This window comes from Octopus bimaculoides, chromosome 1 (assembly GCF_046866305.1).
Source record: "Octopus bimaculoides isolate indiv1 chromosome 1, ASM4686630v1, whole genome shotgun sequence".
Lineage (NCBI taxonomy): Eukaryota > Metazoa > Mollusca > Cephalopoda > Octopoda > Octopodidae > Octopus > Octopus bimaculoides.
The window spans coordinates 9,593,933-9,619,874 of record NC_142928.1 but is presented as its reverse complement, the minus strand read 5'-3'; the positions used below and the strand labels follow the sequence as shown (position 1 = coordinate 9,619,874).

Genomic DNA, 25,942 nt, shown 5'->3' with positions numbered 1-25,942 from the left:
GACGACTGCGCTGGTATGGCCATGTGTTGCGTATGAATGAGGACAGCTGTGTGAAGAAGTGTGACACCCTAACAGTAGAGGGAACCTGTGGTAGAGGTAGACCCAGGAAGACATGGGATGAGGTGGTGAAGCATGACCTTGGAATGTTGGGCTTCACCCTCTCATCCCAGGTTTTCCTGGGTCTATGCCTGCCACAGGTTTGTTGCACTGTTAGTGTGTGTGACACTTTTTTTTACACAACTGTCCTCATCCATACGTAAACACATGGCCATACCCGCGCAGTCGTCTCTCTTTGGAGGTATGCTGCAATTGAGAAGACTCGGCAGATCAAGTGAGATCGTAGTCATGACCAATGCCTGTGCTGGTGGCACGTAAAAAGCACTGCTGACATCCATGCTGGGGGCACATAAAAAACACCATTTGAGCGTGGCTGATGTCAGTGCTACCTGACTGGCTCCTGTGCCAGCAGTATGTAAAAAGCATAATTTGAGCGTGTTTGATGGCAGTGCTGCCTGATTGAGACTCGTGCTGGTGGCACGTAAAAAGTACCCACTACACTCTTTGGGTGGTTGGCATTAGGAAAGGGCATCCAGCAGTAGAAACTTTACCAGATCAGATTGGAGCCTGGTGCAGCCTCCTGGCTTGCTAGTCCTCAGTCAAACCGTCCAACCCATGCCAGCATGGAACGCGGACGTTAAGTGATGATGATGATGATATATATGTATGTATGTATGTGTGTGTGTGTGTGTGTGTGTGTGTGAGTATAGAAGTCAAGGAACTTTCTGCTGTCTTTGTAAGAAGAGACCTAAATTTTCAACTGGATGTGTTATTGATTGAAATAGCTTGTGTAATCAACCCTTGAAGGATAACAAAATTCAAATTGGAACAAATATGTGAAACTCCATAATCTGAGCCAAATTCCTCTGTTGCCCCACAATTTCTTCTGGATAGTTGCTACTCTTTAGTAGCAAAGTTGGAAGTGTGAGGAAATCATATTCTACAGTGAGGAATTTATCAGTTTTGAATTGAAATCTTTTTTTGTCTGTTTTCTCTTTCTTTCTCAGATTTCTGACACAGAAATTCTTATTGATGATGATGAGTTCATCTTTTATTCCACACCCTATTATTTACGGTAAGTTATCAAATCTATTTGAAACTGTTTGCATGAAATAGTTTTATCAAGTTCTTGGACTTTAAGATGTGTTAACTTTTATTGATTAATTTTTTTCAATTTTCATCACCATCAACCAACATCCTAATTAGTCAGTCTGTATGAAGAATACCTATTATCAAGGTATTCCAACCATGACCATTACTGATGGTAAAACTACGATTGCATTATCTAATGTGGTCTGCCTTTCGTCCAGGACAGAAAAGTGGAATTTAAGGGAGACTTGACTGCTAGAAGCAGGTTGGAAATTGGTGTAGAGCCTTCTTCGTTGATTTGATTCTGTTTTCATGTTTGGTAGATCTTCAGAATATCATTTAACCATTCTTACCAGAAGCATTTCTCTTGAAATACTCAGAAAGTTCTGTGGAACTGATGTTTTGAAAGCAATTACAGTCAGGATGGAATCCAGTGAGCTGTTTACCTCTGTCATCTATCAATGTCTTCTCAGGATGAAAGTCAGATTCTATGATGCTTTGTTGTGGTGGTGGTGGTAGAGGTGTTGATAAAAACGAGTTGGACAGAAGGTAATGGAGAGTAGGTGATGACTAGGGATTAGGAATGTATATGAGATGGAGGTGTTGAGTGGCAGTACAGTAGATTGAACATCAGGAGAGAGAGAGAGAGAGAGAGTGATGATGGAGTGTGGGTTGAAAGAGTGAGTGTAGATAATAATAATATAGTGCAAAGGGAAGAAGCGGTCATGGGGGTCAGTCCCTATGAAGTGGTCCAATAGAGAGGGAGAGAGAGAGAATTTGGTAACATAGGAGGTTGGGGTGATTGCTGTAATTCGTGAATGAAGCAGGACAATGTAAGAATGAAGGATGGGAATCAACTGAAGTGATTCTGGTTTATAAGAAAGATAACTGGTACGTAAAAAGCACAATTGAAGCATGGTCAATGCCAGTACCACCTGACTGGCCCTCGTGTCATCATCATCATCATCATCATCGTTTAACGTCTACTTTCCATGCTGGCATGGGCTGGACGGTTTGCCTGAGGACTGGTGAGCCAGAAGGCTGCACTAGGCTCCTATCTGATCTGGCAATGTTTCTACTGCTGGATGCCCTTCCTAATGCCAACCATTCTGAGAGTGTAGTGGGTGTGTTTTATATGCCTTTTTACATGTAAAAAGCACCATTTGAGTGTGGCTGATGCCAGTACCGCCTGACTGGCCTTCGTGCTGGTGGCATGTAAAAGCACCCACTATATTCTCGGAGTGGTTGGCGTTTGAAAGCGCATCCAGCTGTAGAAACTTTGCCAGATCAGATTGGAGCTTGATGCAGCCTTCTGGCTCACCAACCCTCAGTCGAACTATCCAACCCATGCCAGCATGGAAAATGGATGTTAAACGATGATGACTCTAGGCACAAGGCCTGAAATTTTTGGGGAGCAGGTGCAATCGATTAGATCAACCTCAGTACACAACCAGTACTTAATTTATCGACCCCGAAAAGATGAAAGGCAAAATCGACCTCGGCAGAATTTGAACTCAGATATGCTGATGTGAATATTGGTATATTTATGTATATGTTTGTATCAGTATATACATATGTATGTATGTGTATATGTATATCAGTGTTCATATGTATGTATGTCATCAGTATATTTATGTATGCATGTATATTCCTAAGTACTTGTTTTTGGATGTATCTGCATTTGTGTGGGTCTCTAAATGAAGGCATTTTCTTTGTGTGCTTCCTATAAATAATTAAAAAAATTAAGACATTTTAAACCTAAAATATCTTGGGTCCCTACTGATTATCTCATGCTACCTCTTTATCTCTCTTTCTCCTGGTCTTCTCACATCCTTCCATTCTGTATATTCTTGAAGTGACTTTCTAGGTTAGGTTACCAATTATCTCTGGCTCCCACCTTCTCCATTTCCCTTTGGCCTTAAACATTGTTTATTTTGCACCAACTTTGCCCCTCATCCTTTAGTGGGTTGCAAGAACTGGACACGATACAGTATTTGTTCTGGATGTTTGTGTTCTAAGTTCAATCATAGCCTGGTTAGGTAGTAGAGTTAGTCCATCACCAAGTTTGATCCTCACATCAGGCTCTTTGGTACTAGTGCAGTGGGGTGTACTGTCGCAAGCTTAGGTCTCTGGTTTGAGGAAAGCTCCCTCCCTTTTCCCTACCAATCTTAGGGCCCCTTTGAAGGGTCATGGGTACAGCTTTCCCTCCTGACTAAGAAGATAGAAAAAACTTAATGGTCCTGTATAGCCTTTACTTCAATTGTCACAACAACAACATCACTATCTCTCTCACAATTACCAGAACTTCTTACACCAGTTAAAATTATCGAACTTTTCACTGGAATTAAAGAGCTAGACCTTCCCTTATTTATTCCCTATTTACTCATTAATAAAAATGGTCTCCTGTGAATTTCTTTTATGTTTTGTAAACTATGACACCATCACACTAGTCCTTGGAGGAGAGTGCCTCCCTGTGCCACCTGATTAATTAAACAACCAACTGCTTCATGTAATGAGAATGAAGTTATGTTTTATGTTGGTCAGAACAAACTGAGCGAACTGTGGTTTTTCATGTCTTACTTTAAAGACAACACAATGGCTTCGATGAAAGTTGAACTTATGGCTGTGAGATAACTGGTCAAGCACTGTGGCTTCACATACATTCTACTTTGTAATATATTATATACACTTATGTACCAATTAATGTGTCACTTTAGGTTATACTATAATTACAACCATGCAATGGATCCAGTCTAGTATTTGAGTGGATACTGAAGATCGACAATTTTGAGTATTTTAATGTCTTCATGTTCTGAGTTCAAATGACACCAGGCTCAACTTTGCCTTTCATCCTTTTGGGATTGATAAAATAAAATACCAGTCAAGCATTGGGCTTGATGTAATTGACTTAACTGAAATTGCTGGCCTTGTGCAAAAATTTGAAACCAATCGTTTAACATTTAATCTGTCCAGATCTGGCTCAAATATTCTACTTGTTTTATGTTCAAACTGGCCAGATCATGCCTTTCACACCTACCCTACGATGTCATTTTGAAAATACACAGTCACATCATTGACATCTCAAAGCTACAAGATGAAAATTGATTAGTTGAAAACAATGTGAATAAATAAACATTACATTTGACAAAGTAATACTAAGAGGTTAATATCTTTTAAATATGTGACCTTGTTTCATTTTTCTTGATATATCATTGCTAAACTATAATTCTTAACATTTCACAGACTCCATCTGCCAGGGAAACTTGATGAAGATGGTCGTGAGACATGCACTTATAATGATGGTAATGTATTCTGTTTCTGAAACGTTTCACTAAAGATTGTATATTTTTTCTCATTCTGATTTGTGTTCATCAAGTGAAGCATTCATTATCATCTTTTATCTTTTACTTGTTTCAGTCATTTGACTGCAGTCATACTGGAGCACCACCTTGAAGTGTTTTAGTCAAGCAAGGAAACCCAAGTCCTTTCCTAATTTTTTAAAACCTGGTACTTCTTCTGTGAGTCTCACTTGCAGAACTGCTCAGTTACAAGCACTGAAGCAAAACAAAGACACCCTTATTGTCAAGCAATGACGGGGTCAAAACAAAGACACATAGATATAAACATGTATGCATACATATATATATATATATAAATACACATACACACATACATACAGAGTGCGGTGAATAAACTGTCGTCTAAATTACGCAAAAATGAACATAACACTGACATCTCATTTTAACAGATATATTTACCAAAATTACATAAAAATATCTTGAAATACTCAAGAGTAAATTTATTCAATAAAATCGCCATTGGCTTCAACCACAGCCTCCAGATGACTTCAGAATCTCCTGCAACTCTTCTGACAGTCTCCTTGTTTAAGTTGGTGAATGCTGCCATAATCCTTGCCTTCAGTTCGTCTTTGGAGTTTTGTTGGTCTCTCACTCAACTGTGCCCCACACATAATAATCAAGGGGGTTGGCATCTGGGGAGTTAGGTGGCCAGATGTTAGGGGTGATGTGGTCACAGAAATTATCTGACAGCCATGACTGGGTTCTCCTGCTTGTGTGGCATGGTGCAGAGTCCTGTTGCCAGACATAGGGTCTTCCAGCAGCCACCCTGTTCACCCAGGGCAGCACTACCTCCTTCGGGCACTTGCTGTAGGCCTCTGTGTTGAGTCTGAGGCCGTGTGTGAAGATGAATGGAGGCATAAAGTCGCCATTGTTAATGATCACTCCAAACACCATGATGTCGACTGGATGTTTGATTTCTATCACTCTCGGTACATGTTTTTTGGGATATGGCAAGTCAACAGTTATTCTGTGTGTTAATCATCTGATCCTGGAAGAAGTTTTTCTTGTCTGAGAAAAACCAAAATATGTTCGGTTAAAAGGGATGCTTGAGTTTGTTTAAAAGCTTTGTAGTGCGATCTTTCCTCTTGTCCTTGATGGCTTGGGATAAAAATTGGCCCTTTCTCATCTTGTATGAGGAATACTGAATGTCTTCATGCATTACCTGTCTGAAACATGTCCCTGGTGATGGACCTGATTGATTTAATGGGATCGTTGTCATTCATGGCCTGGATCTCATCAACAAATTCACGAGTTCTTAGCAGAATGATCAGATTGAATTTTCTGAGCTGCCATACCTTCGTAATCATCATTAGATCTATCCAACTCTTTCTGGATCCTCTGCATTGTCCTCAGATTGACACTCAAACACTGAAATGTTCATATTAAAGCTTCCAGCATGAATGCCAACAAGTACAGCATGTTGTTTCCAGATATCTGGTAGAGTGAATTGCATCATGGTGCTGTTTTTCTCACAGATGGTTCCCAGCTGACCCTACTATACTGTGTAGTTGACAAAATCAAAAACAAGCAATGTGCATGCATGAAATTAAAAATATAAACCGGCGACAATTTACCCATCACACCCTGTATATATGTATGTGTGTATGAATGTATGCATATGTATATATGTACACGAATGTATATATATATGTATGTTTATATATATATGTGTGTGTGTATGTATATATGTTTGTATATATGTGTGTATGTGTATATATTTATATATATCAGCAAAGCTGGGTATAACCAGAAGTATTATGCACAAAATGTGGACCATGGTTGCTCTAATGACATGGGCATTACTAACAATAGCAGTTATTTCAAAAGGCCTAGCAGAAATAGGAATAAGGATAGGAATAATGAAAATAAACGTCCAAAGGAAAGCCATTTTATTGCTTTGCACATCTGATAATGCTCATAAAATTAGTAATAGGAATAATAGAATAAAACGATACACCCCATATATATATATACATATATATATATATATATATTGCCAGTACCGCCTGACTGGCTCCCGTAGGATTTTCGAGTGAGATCGTTACCAGTGCCCCTGGACTGGCTTGTGCGGGTGGCACATAAAAGACACCATTTCGAGCGTGGCCGTTTTCGTGCAGGTGACACGTAAAAGCACCCACTACACTCTCTGAGTGGTTGGCGTTAGGAAGGGCATCCAGCTGTAGAAACTCTGCCAAATTAGATTGGAGCCTGGTGTTGCCATCCGGTTTCACCAGTCCTCAGTCAAATCGTCCAACCCATGCTAGCATGGAAAGCAGACGTTAAACGACGATGATGATGATATCTATATATATAAAAATGAAAATGTGTGTCTGTCTGTCTGTCTGTGTGAATCCCTAAAATTCGAGAACTACACAACCAATTTCATTCAAATTTTACACATGCCTTACTTAGGGTTCCAGTTGTGTTTTAGTCAAAAAACATTTTAACTTCTTGCAGAGTTCGAGCCCACGGCAACATAATATCTCCTCCACTATTTAAGTATTACGTGTCAAAAGTGAAACAAAAACACTCATGTCAAATACTTTCACTTTAAAAATGAAACTATTCTACTAACTGAAACAATCACATTTCGATACTGTAATGACAGATACTTTCAGAGAGAGAGAGAGAAAGAGAGATGTATATGTATACATATAGATGTATATGTACACGTTATTCCACTAACTGAAACGACCACATTTCGATACTGTAATGACAGATACTTTCAGAGAGAGAGAAAGAGATGTATATGTACACGTATATGCATAGATATATATATATAGATATAGATCTATATGCATACATGTATATGTATACACATGTGTAGATGTATATATATATATATAGATGTACATGTAATATGTACACATATATACATATATATACATGCATACAGATATCTATACATATATACACCCATCACACACGAACACATGTACACAAACACACACATTAGTCATTTGTTTTCTTATCCAAAACTACGTCAAAAGTACTGAACAGATCTTTATGAAATTTGGAAATTATATTCTATGTATAACGGCCATAACTCCCATGAAAATTCATATATTTTTGATGTTGATGAAATTTTAACCCTAACATAACAGATGAGCATTATTTGTAATTCAACGGTACAGCAGTGTAAGACTACCCTTTCAGATATACTTTCATTGTGATTTCTGCAATGTGGTGCATAAATTGTCAAGTAAATGAGACGCATCTTTGCCTCCACTGATTCACTTGCAAAGTGTTGAGTAAAATTATTTCGTTGCAGACCTCCTTTGGGTCTTTTTATTATCACTACGACACACATAGTCCCCAGTTGGTAACATTGATTTCAAGGCCCTCCTAGATGAGAGACTGGCATTCCACTTAATGTCTATGTTCCATGCTGGCATGGATTGGAGAGTTATTAATGTAGAAATATGGTATCGTAGCTACTAACAGTTGAGGGTTGCGTAGTCTAGACGGCGTTTTTAGATTTCATTATTCTCTTTAACCCGGGCAAAGCCGGGTATTTCTGCTAGTATATATATATATATATATATATATATATATATATATATATATAAAGGTTTGAAAATTTGTAACTTGTGATAAAAATATTCCATTTGTTAAGCAAATTAAGAATAATTTAGTTGGAATTTTATACAAACTATTTTCTAAATATTTTACCAAAGAAAATAATTAGGTGGCACATAAAATACACCATTTTGAGTGTGGCCGTTGCCAGTACCACCTGACTGGCCTTTGTGCCGGTGGCACGTAAAAGCACCCACTACACTCTCGGAGTGGTTGGCATTAGGAAGGGCATCCAGCTGTATAAACTCTGCCAAATCAGATTGGAGCCTGGTGCAGCCATCTGGTTCACCAGTCCTCAGTCAAATCGTCCAACCCATGCTAGCATGGAAAGCAGACGTTAAACGATGATGATTATTATAATATAATTAACGTCAGTTTTCTTTGAGTGGCTTTTTCTGTTTCGAAAAAATATGTCCCAAATTATTTCTTCCCCTAACAAGAGGAAATTATCAAATTTTTATAACAATAAAAGACAGATTAAATGCAGCAATATTAAAAATCAAAGATGCAATGTTAATAACGAATGTATAATTAATTCTGGTGATCTACAAGGGGAAACAATCCACATTAAATCCCATCCTAACCTGACGAATTCTAGTAAAGTAGTAAATAACCATCATACTGAATATAAGAAATATAGAAAAGACAAAAATATATATTGTGATTGTAAAATTAGAAATAATTGTTTGTTTAATAATTAGTGTAAGCCAAAAAAAACGTAGTATATAGATGTAGAGTGAAATCTGAAGGTAAGAATTTCTTTTACATCGGTGCAACAGAAAACTTTATATCAAAAAACACATCGTTAATCACAATTACACCTTTAATAATGGAAATAAATCGTCTTCTGCCAGCCTTAGTAAATTTATTTGGCATTTAAAAAGCACCATTTGAGTGTGGCCGATGCCAGTGTCGCCTGTCTGGCACCCGTGCCAGTGGCATGTAAAACGTACCATTCAGGCATGGCTGATGCCAGTGCCACTTGACTGGCATATAAAAAGCATCCACTACACTCTTGGAGTGGGTGGCGTTAGGAAGGGCATCCAGCAGTAAAAACCTTACCAAATCAGATTGGAGCCTGGTGCAGCCTCCTGGCTTGCCAGTCTGCAGTCAAACCGTCCAACCCATGCCAGCATGGAAAGCAGACATTAATCAATGATGATACTGATAATGATGACTTAAAGGAAAAAATGAAACGTTTACTGTGCAGTGGGAAATAAGAAGCAGGGCTGGTGCCTATAAAATTGGAAATGCCTATTGTTTGTTTTCTTTGTGTGGAAGAATTATTCCAAATGTAGACACCTTAACAACAAAAAATGGGTAAGTTATCATGTGTTCAGCCCTGTAAACATGTTTTTTTCAAAAACTACCATTAAATTAAATACTATGTAAGGATTACTAGGACTCTAGGCACAAGCATGGCTGTGTAATAACTAGCTTGCTTACCAACTGCATGGTTCTGGGTTCAGTCCCACTGCTTGGCACTTTAAGCAAGTGTCTTCTACTATAGCCTCAGGCCAACCAAAGCCTTGTGAGTGCATTTGGTGGATGGAAACTGAAAGAAGCCTGTCATATATACATATATATGTGTGTGTTTGTGTTTGTTCCCTCACCATTGCATGACAACCGATATTGGTGTGTTTACGTCCCTGTAACTTAGCTGTTCGGCAAAAGAGACCGATAAGATAAGTACTAGGCTTACAAAGAATAAGTCCTGGCTGCAGTCAAATGACTGAAACAAATAGAAGAATAAAAGAAAAGAAAGAAGATAAATTAGGTGATATCTTAGGATAAAAAGATTAAATAATCCTTAGTAGATTATCTTATTAATATTAAAATATAAAATAAGTTGTAAATATAAGGTTTTATTTACAGGTAACTGTATTATATAAAGGTTGCTAGGACATTAAGTCCGTATCATAGGAATCTGTGATTTATTTTATAAAGTAACAAGTAATTTTAAGATACTACGTATTAATTTAATAATGGTTTTAATTTGTTAACGTTAATGCTTTTCTCAATTATGATCGTTTGTATATATTCTTGCTATTATAGATAAATTTATTGTGCACGTATATTGATGATGTAATATTCAGCTTTGCTAATTCAACTTTGATTCGTCATTGTCTAGTAACTTTCAACACATTAACAAACGCATTCATAAATACATAAAAAAATATTACTTAGATGTAATAACAATAAATAATAAATAAGTAAATAATAAATAATAATAATAATGATAATAATAATGATAATTTATTATTTAGTTGTAATTACTAGAGATTACAACTGACTGAATTATAACAAATGTCTTAAGTGATCAAATATTTTACTGACATTTCAATTTATCATAACTAATAATGGGAATTAAGCAAACTGTTTTAATTTCTAGGTAAAGTAATCGTATCGAAATATTGTTTAAGCTAACTCATGGATACTTTTGAATTTCAACACATTACATGTACACGTGAACAAATCATCATCATCATTGTTTAATGTCCGTTTTCCATGCTGGCATGGGTTGGACGGTTTGACTGGGGTCTGGGAAGCCAGGAGGCTGCACCAGGCTCCAGTCTGATCTGGCAGTGTTTCTACAGCTGGATGCCCTTCCTAATGCCAACCACTCTGAGAGTGTAGTGGATGCTTTTTACGTGCCACTGGCACAGGGGCCAGAAGAGGCTGGCAACGACGACGATTGGTTGGTGCTTTTTATGTGCCACCGGCATGGAAGCCAGTGAAGGTGATGCTGGCATCAACCACATTCAGATGGTGCTTTTTTTTATATATATATATATATATATATATATGTATTAGAAGGTTTGGAGATGATGTACAGGTATTATATATTAAAAAAAATAAGGTACTCAGAGATCTGGATGGTTGTACATTTACAGATTTTTATTAATGTCACATGTTTTTATAAATCATATATTAGCCCTTGCATCTATTCTAGTAGAATCTCCAGATTAAAATTTTTTGAGGGGATTCATGTCTTTATAGTATTATTGAGTGTGTAGGGGTGAAGAGAGATATATAGGATAGTAAAAGAGGGTGAAGAATGGGGGGAAAGTGAGAGTGAGTGTGTTTTATATTTGGTAGGATGGTGTGTGTGTATGTTTGTGTTTTGTGTTGGTGGGGATGTTATGTGTGTGTACGTGAGTTGATTCCAGTAAAATTGAAACACAGAGCTGTTGAAGTATTAAACTAGAGATTGAGCTGTGTCTACCATTTCTCTTTTGCTTCCCTTTTGGTATGGCTGACTTCAAAGCAAGGATCTGAAAGTCTGAATGCATTTTGTTATGCTATTATCTTCTGAAATGGTATTCCATGAAATTCCTAGACTTGTAGTTCTTTTGTTTCTACTTTGTTCTGCTAACATTATTTTTTTTTGTTTTTTTTTTACCAGGAAAGTTTTCAATCCAAATTCCAAAGAAAGTTGCTGGTGAAATGTTTCAGGGTCTTGAAATGCTTACAAAACTACTAACACCAAAAGGAAAATATTCAGCTAACTCTCCATTAATTGAAGTTCTATACAGTAAGTAAAATAATGTTTTCGGGAAGTCAGTGTTTCAAGCAATCCCTGCTATTCATCTCTTACCTGGATAATATCAAAGTCTCCTATCTTTTCCTCTTAATACATCTATTGCTTCTAAACTCCTCTTGAGTTGTCGCTGTAGAATCTGTGTCTTTTGCAATCTTTGTTTTTTTTTTCCCCCTTCCCCACAAATACCCTTTATCTCTTTCTCACCTCTAAACTCAATGTCTACTAAACTATGGTCATCTCTGTCCTTAATGAGTTGTCTAGTCCCTATCTTGGTTTAGAATTATTTTTAATGCAAAAATTCACATGTTAGGAAGCAACCAAAAAAAAAAACAAATGTCCGATTCCGGGCATTTTCGACCATGAGGAATCCATTGGTGCGACTCCCAGGTTGCTATCTTGTAAGGTGTGGATTTCTATAGAGGCAACACACACACACACACACTCACAAACTCAGCTATACTATAGTTATAGATAGATAGATAGATTATAGATTATAGATAGATATAGATAGTCCTTCAGGCTATAACAGAGGTGTTTACAACAGATTGCCTGTAGGAGCCCCTCTATAACCTTGTCCTTATAGATGAATCTGTGGTAGAATAAGAAATTCCAGTGTTGAAACTAAATCTGGAATCAAAGGACTTTGGAGTTAACTTAGTAAAGATCAAAGTCCTAGTAAGCAGAAAAACTAACAAACTATTAATCCCTTCAGTAAAATAGCCCTGCTCAATATGTAAAATAGGTGTAGGTAGAAAGTTTAAACTGTGGACAGTGGTGCACTAAAATCACAGGGTGGTTAACAGAGAAAGTAGTCTTTGTGTGTGGCACAAGAACCATAAACTAAGAATACACAGAAAATTATTTCCCTGAAATACGTAGGCGATCCTTAGAGGTAGTAGATAGTTTCTGTTATCCAGATGACCTAAGGGTTAAGGAGTGTCTTCTGAAAGTGTAACTGTTACAATAAGAATAGGATGGAAAAAGTTCAGAGAGCTGTTACCTCTGTTGGTTACAAAAGGTTCGGATCTCAGAGTGAAATGCAGATTGTATGACATTTGTGTAAAACTACACAGTAGTGAAATGTGGGCTATGAATGCTGAGAACATGTGAAGGGTTGAAAGAAATGAAGTGAGTCTGCTCTCCATTGGATGTGTAGTATCAATATACATGTATGACAAAATGCAAATATGTTGAGAGAAGAACTGGGCTTAAGAGGAATCAGGTGTAGTGTGCAAGAGAAAAGACGATGTTCATGTGATAATATATATATGGATGATGAAAGCTGCATAAAGAAGTGCCAGTCACTGAATGTAAATAGAAGCTGTGAAAGAGAGAGCTTGGGAAGATGTGGGATGAAGTAATGAAAGATGATCTTCAAATGTTGAGCCTCATGGAGGAGATGACAAAGGACCAAGATTTGGACAATTGCTGGGCTCAAGGAAACCTGTTCACCTTAGCAAAAATGAGATCCTGAAAGCATGTCGCCTTTGTCTATTCCCCCACACCCCCAATTTGTCTTTGAGCTATACCTCCCTCCCATCCATTACACTCTCGGAGTGGTTGGCATTAGGAAGGGCGTCCAGCCATAGAAAACCATACCAAATCAGAATGGAGTCTGGTGCAGCCTTCCAGCTTACAAGCCCTGGTCAAACCATCCAACCCATGCCAGCATGGACAACAGACATTAAATGATGATGATGATGATCAATGTCCATTTTTCCATGTTTGCATGGGTTGGATGAATTTTTCAAGACAGATTTCATACATCTGACCTGTGGTTATAGTAGAAGACACTTGCCCAAGGTGCCATGCAGTGGGACTGAACCCAGGACCATGCAGTTGGGAAGCTAACTTCTTACTACACAGCTATGCTTGTGCCTGTGTGTGTGTGTGTGTATATATATATATATATATATATATGTATGTATTTTTTTTCTCCAATTTTTTTTTTTTTTTTCTCCGTGTTTTTCTCCTTGTCTCCGTATTCTTTCTGTTGAAGAGCGTAGCTCGAAACGTCAAAGACTTTCCGTATTCCCGAGCGTCATACTAATATATACTTTTGTTATTTACACCACCTGTCCTCGTCTGTTGTTATTTTTTGTATATTCTCCCATATATATGTATGTATGTATGTATACATACATACAGAGAGAGATAATGGCTTAGCTGTCCGAAACTTTGAATTCACTGCCAACAACATTCTTTTTTAAGAATAATGAATTTGTACTCTGCAAAAGTATAGATTAACCCATCAGATCAATGTAAAATTGGTTTTAGAATAACTGAACATAAAAACAAACTTTAATGTGTGTGTGTGTGTGTGTGTGTGTGTGCACAATATATATATATTTCCCAGTCAACTTTCCTATGAATATAAATGTTGTATTTATAATAAATTATGCCTGATTTTGTTCCATATTTTATCACTTCACTGGTTTACAAATATATGTCGAGAGTTTAATAGATTTGCTCTTTAATTTCATTTCACAATTACATTTTCCATATTTTGTCTACAATGAAATATTTTTCTGTTTTCCCTGTTCAGATGAAACCAGCCCATCAAGTACAAAAGAACACAAAACCGGTGAAGATGCAAACGAAGAGGAAGAATTTGATTGGTACATTGAACAAGAGCCACCCTCTGCTCTTAATGATACATTTCTACCGCAGTATTGTTATGGATTTGCTAATAAAAGATCTGGAGTATTTCAAAACTTAGCTGTGAGAGTCTTACTGTATTTTATCATGTTTTTTTTTTCATTCTATAACTATTTCTCTTTTAAATGATGGAAATTATGTCTGCACTCTTCAACTATCTTCCAAAGTAGAACTGGAACATATTTTTAGTTAGGGATTTACACCAGCATGTATCTAAACCTGTCAATCTGTCTGAATAATTTTCTGATAAATCTGGTACGTTGTTCAACTTTTAGGCCTTCATGTTTACAGCTAACATATCAGCAATATTGGAAGGAATTGGTTGTGGAATGATAAAAAAAAAATGTCTCACACTATTTATATTCTGTTCTGAGTTGACTCCTGTCACACTCAACTTCAACTTTCAGGGGTCAGTGAAGACAGTACCTATAATGTAGCGGGGTCACTATATTTCCCCTTCTCAAATTTATTACCTTATATCTTGTATCTGTTAGAGATCAATATTCCAGTTAATGTCAACTTCAACAAAAACCACAAGACATTAATTATGATTTAAACTATTAAAACCAAGTTAGCTCAATGAGCATTTTGTTAGATAAAAAACACTTCACCTAAATCTGATGTGTTTGTCACTTTATACAATTTTATATTTGTGGGATGAGGAATTTATATTATGTATATTGTTCCACTAATATGAACAATATTGTTACTTTACTTTTAAGCAATTTCCCAGATGACATATCTACATCTGCTGCTGCTATTTTATTCTCTCCCTCTTAGCTGAACGTTTTTTTTTAACAATATCTATTGAGAAGTTTTACCAGGAAAATTCAATAACTATCTAAACATCACAAAAAGCAATTTCCCAGTCTTGTAAAAGAATATATTTTCAATTATTTCAGGAAGAATTTTCTGAGACTTGTGACATAAGGTATCCTGATGAAATGTCCCCTCAAGAAAGAACACAAAAGAGATGTGAACTTGAAGCAGAAAAATTTGATCCTGATTATTATATGTAAGTTAGGTTTAAACATTTGTTCTCTCACTTTTATAGTAGTTGCAACATTCAGGAGAATACTGGTACATTTCTAAGGACAAAGGGATGAGTTCAAATGTTATGTCAAATACACACTGTATTTGGTAGAGGAGGCATTTTGAGCTCTTTCGTAAACTGGATCTTTGTAAAATGGTTTTGATTCTTGGTTATCAGCTTTTCATTCCACTCACTTTGTATTTATGGTTTGGAAAAATAGTTTCAAAGTTACAAACATTGTTTCTCTTCTGACAGGCAGTTGGAATGAAGATCCAGTTTCTGAATGTCTATGTGACTGCCTGACTTCCTAGAAAGAGCAATCAAGTCTTTAATAAATTACACTAAACAACTTACATAATCCATGATAGATTATAATTGAAGAAACAAGGACAGGAATGTCATGGCTAGAACGCCTTTTATGATAGTCCTCACGGCAGGCTTGGTGTCAAATGACAACAATGAAATCAGCCACCTCATTCCTTTGATTGCAAGTTGAAACTTGCAAGGTAAAACAAAGGAAATGTGAAACTGTTGATGATGTTCACAAGTCAAAATATTGATTGGTTGCCATATTCTTTTATTTTATGACAATCAACTTGGAGAAGTCTTTGCCTTTAACATCTTAAACTAGAGATGAAGTAAAGATTCATCCATATAGTTTCTTATATTCAAGTACTTTAAGTTTCATGCTTTCTGAAGTTGCATGTTCTTCTTTACTGGGGCCATTGGGTGCATTTAATGTTTTGCGGTAATCAGATTAGGGGGATTCTCATGTGTTTAACAAGACCGCACCTCATTAACAATGTACTCTGGGTGCCTTTCATCTCTCATTAAGCATGACACCCAGATCGTTATATATTCACCCGGCATCTTGTATGGCTAACAGTCGTTGATAACTATTGCATGATGTGAAAATGATGTGACGCAGACACATCTGTATACACACACACACACACACACACACACACACACACATGCATCATCATCATCATCATCATCATCATCATCATCGTTTTAGAATTCACTTTTTCCCTACCTAACAAGATTAGATATAAATTAAGAATACAATATTTTGTGTTGTAATGTTTGTTGTTATTTTCCTCTTTTTTTTCTTTCTTCAAATTTTAGTGCAGATTTCATTGACGAAGAAAATATAATTAAAAAGCTCTGTTCGTATGTTTGTCCCTGGAGTTGTGAGAAAGATGGAAACTTAGTTCACTTTCCAAAGAGTTCAGGTGAGTAAGCTTGTGCAAATCGTTTCGGTCAGTTTGAGAATGCATTTGTATTTTAAGAGTGTAAATTAAAACTAAAATAAAATCCTAAATATTATTCTTTTTAAATTGATAATAATTTATGATTTTTGTTTTTATTAGATCTGACTGAGCAGGAAAAATATATTTTGACTCAGCTGCCCAAGAAACAATGTATCTTTCATTTATTTTTACTGTTGTTGTTTACAATTTTTGTTCTGTTCTTGTTCATTTGCCAACCTATTCCATCAATTATTTATCCTAAAGATAAAATGTATGTGTAAGGGTCTAGCTTGACCCTGCCTGAGATTTGAAACTAAATCCACCAGCTTGCTGCTTGTCAAAACGAGTGGGAAATCCTCCACACTAGATGATTGATGAGGAAACACTCCACCCCCTAGGACCTGTACTGGTCAAGAAAAGGTCAGTCCTTTGTTTAAGGTTTGACCTACATTACTGACCATAGCCTCTATAACAGAGAGAATTTTCTCTCTCTTCTTCTTCTCTTCTTCTTATGTGTCAGCTATGACCAAGGAACAACACCAGCTCTTAGGTGTCAGCAAGAGCAGCACTTCCCTTTGCCCTTTGCTCGACATGCGAAGAGAGGCTTTCAGCCTTTCTTCCTTTCTAGTCAGCACCATGACTACCTTACTCTTTTCCTCTCTACTGACAGACAGCCTTTTTCTACATATCAGCTACTAACCAGCGAGACATCCTTGTCGCCACTATCTCTAGGATTGCTACTGTCTCTGTAACAACCTGTCGGGTAAACAAATAAATAAATGTAAACAACATTTCTTCCTTCTTGGAGTTAATTCTTCAATGTTCACTGGTTACACCAACGGGAGAATCTTGAAGCGTTACATCTATACGCTACATTCAGTAGCGGGCTACCGCATATCGAACTGACATGGCACATCACAAGAAACCTACCACAAATGTTTTTTTTGATCCCGAAAGCTTTAGATTTAAAGCAATTGATGAGAAAAAGACCTCCTGGTTAGGATTCTTACCTACTGTTGCTTCCATTTCTTGACCTCTTGGTGAAGTAAGGTATTTGGGATTAAATGTTGGGAAATACCATAAATATGTTTGGTAGGAACAAACTTCAGGTGACTCCTGATCTGTTGCTTTAACACTTTACATGAAGTTTGGTGCTTTGCCTCTGTTGTTGATATTCTTATAAGATCTAGGCTGTTGATTGTGGCAATGAGCTTTTAGCAATGTCGTCAAAAGTTACACTATTGATCTATTCTCTGAATTAACAATAAAGGGTTTAATTCATGAAGTTGAGGACTATGGTGCCTCTTATTCATCATACTGCTCCAGGCATTGTTCTAATAGCTGACTCATTGCCAAAACTAGAGATGAAGTTTAGGGTGTGGAAGCAAGGTCTAGAATCGAAGGGCCTTAGAGTCAACCTAGCTAAAACCAAAGTCTTAATAAGTAGAAAGGCAGATAAACCACAAATTCCTTCAGGAAGATAGCCCTGCTCGATCTGTAGAAAAGGCGTAAGTAGAAACTCTATAAGATGTACCCAGTGCAAGCTATGGACACATAAGAGGTGCAGCAATATCAAAGGAAGGCTAACTGGGAAGATAGTTTTTGTATGTGGCAGATGCACAGATGCTATGAACACTGAAAATGTGCTGAGAACAGCTTCTGACACATTCCAGGGAGAGAAACTAGAAGTAGTTGATAGCTTCCGTTATCAAGGGGACCAAGTCAGTAGCCGGGATGGATGCTCTGAGAGTGTAGCTGCTAGAATAAGAATAGCCTGGGCAACGTTCAGAGAGCTCCTACCTCTGCTGGTGACAAAGGGCCTCCGGCTCAGAGAGTGTAGCTGCTAGAATAAGAATAGCCTGGGCAACGTTCAGAGAGCTCCTACCTCTGCTGGTGACAAAGGGCCTCTGGCTCAGAGTAAAAGGCAGACTGTATGACGCATGTGTATGAACAGCCATGCTACATGGCAGTGAAACATGGGTCGTGACTGCTGAAGACATGCGTAAGCTCGCAAGGAATGAAGTCAGTATGCTCCGATGGATGTTTGTCTCTTATCAACTTCGTGAAACACAAGTTCCTGTAACCAAAAAAATCTCTTATTTTTGTTTTCTGTTTATTTTGTGATTGTTATTCCTTATCAAAGTTCAGATCTTTTAGATAATCCAAAAGATGTCACTTCTGTTTACTTAGGTCTTGTAGACATTCTTTTTGCATATTCATACGATGTTCGCACAACAGAAGGAGAGAAAACTGTAAGTGTTCAAAATATTTGGTTTAATGTCTGTGAGAAATGTCCAATTTATGGTTGTTTATACTCAATTGTTAATCAGACATCTTCTGCCTGAAAACTATAGCTTTTCCTCCTTTCATACAAAACTTGAAAATAAACCAAAGGAGATGGGCTTCAAACTACAATGTTGACAATCAATGACTCCTGGATAATAACTAAACGTTTAGTAAACTTTCTGTTGTTTCCAACTTGTAATGTCTTCTTTTATATTTAAGTTAGATTAATCTTTTACTAAACTGTTTCTGTTCTCTACAATTCATTTGTTATTATTGTGTAACCCTAAGGTAGCTCTGATTGAGATCACATGTGATCTGTTATTCAAGCACTTATCCAAATGTCTATTTTCCAGGCTCGTATGATTTGGACAGATCTTTTTCTAGCACAGCATCTCAGCCACTTGTTGCTGTCCATTTTCAATTTCTTGAATACTACTTCCACCATTTCTTCATCTTCCACAGGTTCTTTCCTCTTAGATTGCTTCACTCTTCTGTACCTAACTGTCCATCTGCCATACAGTCTTTCCTTTTTGTACACCGTATCTCATTCCTTTTGGCTCACTCAGCATTTTTCTCAGCTCATTCATGCTCTGTTGTTCATGTACACCTACATTACACATCCAGCAAGGCATGCTTGCCTCATTTCTTCCAAGCTTCTACACATTCTCTACAATCAATGCCCATCTTTTGCCTCCACCATACAACATCACATTTCATACACAGCCACCATACAAAGTAACCTTACCTGTGTTTCATTGATCACTCTCTGCCATCATATATTTAACTGCACTTTCAACTGGATTGCTGTCAACTTCAATAGCCAGTCCCTGTGTTGGATAAGACTTGTAGCAGACTCACTCTCTCTTGTATGTATTCTGCTTGTTTAGTAACCACTCGTTAACATCTTCATACCTCTTTTTGCAAACGACAGTAAAGGTAAGTGATTTGTGACTATAGTCAAAGCTCATCATCATCTTTATTTCTGTTGATCCACTCCACTTCTCTCTTTTTTCTCCCATTCTTTTGAAGCTTGTCTTTTAGCTCTCTCTCTACAGTTCCACCACCATTCCCACTTTCTCTCTGAATCCCTTTTCCATCTAAAGATCTGCTACGTGGTTTGCAGCAGATTGTTTCATATGTAGTCCCTCTTTTTCCTTTTTCTTATCAGATGTGTCACCTAACATGTTTTTGTGCCTCTTTAAGGAATCTTCCATCTTCCATCTCTTCCTTCTCCAGATTGTCTTATGTCTTTGAGTCCATTTAGCTCTTGTCCTGACATCACTGATCTGCATTGAGTGCCATGTTTTTCATCAGGAAAGAATGAAGTATTTGCAGCCAATTGTGTATTTACCAGGTTGCTGGATGATTGGCTGATGTCTTACGATTGGATTGGTCATTTGCTTTTCAGAAGAGTCTGGAACTCCTCATTCTTTGTACCATATCTGTAACCTCTATATACACCAGTGGCCATCATGATGTCCATATTGCACTCAATTTCCTATTTGGGATAAACGAGATTGCTGTCATTTTTTTTTTTATCACGATAGTTTGTAAGAAAGACTCACAGATACAATATTTTACCTGTTCTGTCATCCTGTGGTGCCTTTGCAGAGATCATTGTTGTCTATGACTATTCTAAATTGAATTATTGTCACATACTTTGCTTACCACTCTTAACTGATCTCTCTCTCTCTCTCTATATATATATATATATATATTTCTCTACCAACAATGTCTGCTTCATTCACTTGAAGTGTTATTATTCATCCAGAAGCCCCTATTCCTGTATTCCTCATCTATGAGGAAGCTGGCTGATGCTCCCATCTGTCATTTCATTTATATCTACTCTAACATCTTGAGCGTGACCGTTGCCAGTACCGCCTGACTGGCCTTGTAGGGTTTTCGAGCGAGATCGTTGCCAGTGCCCCTGGACTGGCTCTTGTGTGGGTGGCACATAAAACACACCATTCCGAGCATGGCCGTTTTCGTGCGGGTGACACGTAAAAGCACCCACTACACTCTCTGAGTGGTTGGCGTTAGGAAGGGCATCCAGCTGTAGAAACTCTGCCAAATTTAGATTGGAGCCTGGTGTTGCCATCCGGTTTCACCAGTCCTCAGTCAAATCGTCCAACCCATGCTAGCATGGAAAGCGGACGTTAAACGATGATGATGATGATGATGAACATCTCTACAATCTTCTCATTATCATTTAACGTCCACTTTTCTATGCGTGCATAGGTCAGGGAGAATTTGTAGAGGCAGATTTTCTACAGCTGGATGCCTTTCCTGTTACCAACCATTGCTTGTTTCTACATAGCTTAGTATATATTTTTCCTGGAAGCAAATAACTTTACTTCAATGACAGTGATACTCATTTACGACCCTCATGTGATGTCTGTATTGATCTTCCTAACAAGCTGTCTCTCTGTCCGTCTCACTCATAATGCTGTGGCTGGCCTGGAGTTAAAATGTAAGACACTGAACCCAAAGGCAAGGTGGTTGAGAAGCCTTAACCACAGACAGGCCTATTGTTTGTCAGACTGATGTGTGTGCCAGTCCTTAAATCAGTTTCTTATAGCAACGCACTCACTTCCTACAGTTATCTCCCCTGTCGAGCAAATTAACGGAGTCTGTAACTCAGTTGGCAGCAAGCTGTGGAGCTTTCTGATTGGCACACCTAACAAATAATTACCATGAACGCTTTTTGTAGTGTGGCTCACTTGATGATGAGCCATGCCTCATGGGGTTCACTTCTTGAGAAAGGTTATTGAGGCCTGCTGTATATAGCTGCCAACAAACTCTCTCACATCTTCAAGAATGGATACACTGAATACACTGTCTGAAAACATTGTAGAGGCAGTCATGGTTGATCATCAATATGCTCAATCAGAGCTGACAACAATAACAACAGTAGCAATGAGCATCGACCCCTGCCTTGTCCTGTTACATCTTAACATCTCAGAAGACATTCTTTTACTAAAGTTGTAGTTGATACTTCAAAAGTGATTTCTGCTATACATCAGATAATGTAGAATATTATCAGAAGAACTGTATGTTTGCACCAATAGTGTAGAAGGGGTTTGTGTTTTGTCTACCTTTCTGCTTATTAGGACTTTGGTTTTAGCTAGGTTGACTCTAAGGCCCTTCGATTCTAATCCTTGCTTCCACACCTGAAACTTCTCCTCTAATTTTGATAGTGACTCAGCAATTAGTGCAAGGTCATCAGCATAGAGGAGCTCCCAGGGGCATCTTGTCTTGAATTCCTGTTATTGCCTGGAGGACTATGATAAATAGGAGGGGGCTGAGGACAGAACCTTGGTGGACCCCTACCTCTACCCGGAATTCTTCACTGTACTCATCGCCAACCCTCACCTTACTGACAGCGTCCCTGTACATAGCTCACACTAACCATTCATTTATCCCTAGTTTCCTCATTGACCACCAGATAAGGGATCAGGGGGGCCCTGTCAAAGGCTTTCTCCATGTCAACGAAAGCCAGGTGCAGAGGTTTTACATCTGAAAACTGATATTTCAAGAATGTTTCCTTGGTGACATTTAACACACCTCAAATATTGTTTACTCACATTCTGTACCCTGTCCCATTTCTTTTTCATTTTGCTGTGTATAAATGGGACACACACAACAACAACAACAATAATGTTAACTTTATTTCAGGTAGAATCTGGTTGGACCGTAGCAAAGTTGAGTTCTACTTTAAGTTGTTTTGAAGTAAGTTGATGTTTCCTTTATTACGTCTGGTTTTCAAAGTTATTTGCAGAATGTTTAAACAAGTTTTGACTTTTTGAGCTAGATTTATTTCTACATTTTGTGCACTGGTGTGATGCACATTAAAATATAATGCTGCCTATTTAATGCACCTAAAAAATGCAGCTCTGCATCAAGCATTGGAAACTTCTTTAAAACTAAAATATTTAAAATCTTCTAGAGGCAACTACTGTTGTTATTTTGCTCACTTTTGTCACAGTTCATACATCCTAAATGTGTTTGCTATTGTTGTCGGGTGTTTAGGATCTCTGATGTTATAGGGACCTATTTTATGATCACTAGAGGAACATAGGTTTTAACCACTTAAATATGACTGAGTGTGTATAAAGACTACATTAGTAATAGCGTAAGCTATCAGTTATCTATAGTCTGTTGCTTTAGTACTTGATTATTAAAATAGTTTGTGATTCTACAAACTTCTAGAAACCTCTAAACAGAGAAATTAATAATGGTAAATGTTGACGCTGTTCTTCTTGAATCTGATTTCTGACCAGTATTTCTTGCTCTTTGTAAATATAATTCTTTGTTTTCTATCCACCACAATACTTGCAGACATTCATCAATTTAAAAGACGTTATAATTGCCTCTTTCCGGCGCAGTTTGTCTTATCCACTCTATCGAAACTGGCAGTTATCCATGGCTGTTCTTTCTGATGTTCAATTCCTTTTTAATTCTGGTAAGTCCATCATCATCTACTACTACTACAATGTTAATATATAAGCGAAGGCATGGCTGTTTGGTAAGAAGTTTACTTCCCAACCACATGATTCTGGGTTCAGTCCCACTGTATGGTGCCTTGAGCAAGTGTCTTCAACTCTAGCCTCAAGCCAACTGAGCAGACTTGGTTGGTGGAAACTGAAAGAAACCTGTTGAGTATATGCAAAATTTTTCTCAGGTGAAGAATATACAACTCAACATAAGCCAGTGATTAATGACTTCAGGATTAGGGCCAGAAAGGTCCAGAGACAAACCAGTATGGAAAAGGAGGTCTTAGGATCCTTCAAACGGGCAGAGATTTAGAGATGTCTTTAATGAGAGTCTCTTCTCATAAACTATTTTCTGAATGAACCCCTAAACGACATTACTGCCTTGCAACATGGTGACAATATGTCACCAATATCTGCAAGGCCTTAAAGACTCTTTCACTCTGCAACTTCACGTTTGTGAAGAGTCATTTGCAGGAGTTCAATATGCAGTAGCTGAGAGTCATCAATTCATCATCATCGTTTATCGGCCGCCTTCCATTCTGGCAAATAGCGTTATTATAAAATACAACTTTGGATTTGTCAATCCTGTTTGTTCGAGAGAAGAGATCTTCATTCATCGTTGTGTGGTAGAAGTACTCAACTGTAACTGTTATGTCTGATCAAACTTTCTGAAAATAGCATAGATTCCTTTCCTGTATATATATATTCAAAACAACCACAGTCTAGATGGCCTACACATGAAGCTATATGTTAATAGGAGACAGAACAAGGCTTACTTTGTTTGGTGTTTGCAATCCCTCTTCCTCAATCAATATTGACAATATTAGCTTTACAAGCTACCCCCAGCATTCACTGCATTTTGTGACCCACGACCTTGTTGCACTTAAGATGTTTCTACTTTTCAACCCTAATAAAAGTTATTTTATTCTTTAGGTCAACTACATATTCTAAAATGTCTGCTGGAAGTCAAAGAACTAATGCAGGAATATAATTTGAATCACATTCTTAATGATCTCTACATTACAGACTATTGTGTATGGATACAGACAGCATGGTAAGTTTACCCCATCGCTTTTAGTGTTGCCTGAAAATCTATAGAAAACATCTTGTCAAAAGTGTGTATAAAGCATATGCAGTATTGTACAAATGTCTGGAAAGTGAACAGTATATGAGTCAGATCCATGCTTGCGTGTGTATGGAGGGGAGGAAATCAGGTGTAGTGTTGGCGAATCTCAGGAAGCATGGAAGGTTTGAAGGATGCTGTGCTCCGACAACTAACAATTGATGCCGGCTGTTTGTTCCATACTTTAGCAACTCTTAGCATGAAAAAGTGTTTCCGAAAGTCATGGGAGCTGTGCTGTTTTCTGACTTTGTAAACATGTCCACAGGTGTTAGACAGGTGGAGTTTGAAAAGGTGCTCAGAGTTATTGTTAGTAAGATGGTTAATAATTCTATGGGCATCTGCCAGGTCAGTTGCCAGACGTCGGAGTTTCAACGTATCCATACCCAGGGAAGTAAGGCGTTCAGAATATGGTATTCTCGTGGTTGCATGTCGCTGAACGGTTTCCAGACGATTAAATATCCTGAGCAAGATAGGGGTTCCAGACTGGAGATGCAAATTCCATGTGAGGCCACACCATAGCTATGTAAAGCCTCAGATAGATAGCCGGAGAGTGGCTCACAAAGGACTTGGTAAATGATGCCAAGACACCCTCAGTCTTCTTGGCAATTTTAGCAATGTATTTTGTCCAACACAATGGTATTAGTAAGTCTGTGACAACTGGTCTGATAATAATTCAACAATTCTCTTTAAGGACCAAGTCTTCACATTCCAAACTTATTTTTCTTTGTATTATAGTTGTGCCCCCCCCCCCCCAACCCTTGTCCATTTACCAACTTTCAGGTATTGTTCCCTCTCATCAGACTTTGAGAATAAAATCTACTTAAATGTACCATTTGACTGTGTAGTATTGCCTGCTGCTACAATTACATCCTCTCAATATCTGATTCTATTTTACTAGGGTTTTGTTATTATATTTTATAAGACACTAATACTGAAACTAAAATGATTATTAATTTTTGTAAAACGAAAATTATTTTTATTTATTTATTAAAGTGGGATTTTAAAAATACTGTGAGTTGTTTAAAAAGTATGAAAAGTAATATTCTTAAGATTATAAGCCTGGAAAAGTACAGGACAAGTTATTACACCTGAAAAAGTATAGGACGAGCTATTACTTCAAGTAAAGAATAAGAAACTTTTTACTTAAAATATTGCAGCTAAAATTAAAATTTGAATATTAAAACTTATTTTATTATAGTTTACAAATAATACTATACTTATTTAAGTAGAATTTGGCTAATTTACTACCTTAAATACAGAAAAAAGGGACTAATTAGACAAACTTACAAATTAACTGAACAGTTTTGTACAATAAATTTATAAGATGAGAACTGTAAAGAGTGATAAATTAGAAGAAATGGCATTCTTTGCCAAAATATTTTAAGTATAAAATTTCTTATTCTTTACTTTACTTGAAGTAATAGTTTGTCCTATACTTTTCCAGGTTTATAATTTTAAGAATTTTACT

General features: G+C 37.3%; 1 protein-coding gene across 4 annotated transcripts in view; it reads left to right on the top strand.

Moving 5' to 3' along the window:
* LOC106874200 (protein SHQ1 homolog) overlaps nt 1-25,942 on the top strand; it is a 49,366-nt gene that overhangs the window by 17,186 nt on the left and 6,238 nt on the right. For all 4 annotated transcript variants that reach the window (XM_052978435.2, XM_089348433.1, XM_014921856.3 and 1 more), the window contains exons 3-13: nt 1,065-1,132; nt 4,390-4,448; nt 11,491-11,619; nt 14,174-14,349; nt 15,189-15,301; nt 16,448-16,554; nt 16,693-16,743; nt 18,721-18,824; nt 22,534-22,587; nt 23,197-23,320; nt 24,285-24,405. In XM_052978435.2, coding sequence (XP_052834395.1) covers nt 1,065-1,132; nt 4,390-4,448; nt 11,491-11,619; nt 14,174-14,349; nt 15,189-15,301; nt 16,448-16,554; nt 16,693-16,743; nt 18,721-18,824; nt 22,534-22,587; nt 23,197-23,320; nt 24,285-24,405 — 1,106 coding nt within the window. The remainder of the gene's footprint in view (nt 1-1,064; nt 1,133-4,389; nt 4,449-11,490; nt 11,620-14,173; nt 14,350-15,188; nt 15,302-16,447; nt 16,555-16,692; nt 16,744-18,720; nt 18,825-22,533; nt 22,588-23,196; nt 23,321-24,284; nt 24,406-25,942) is intronic.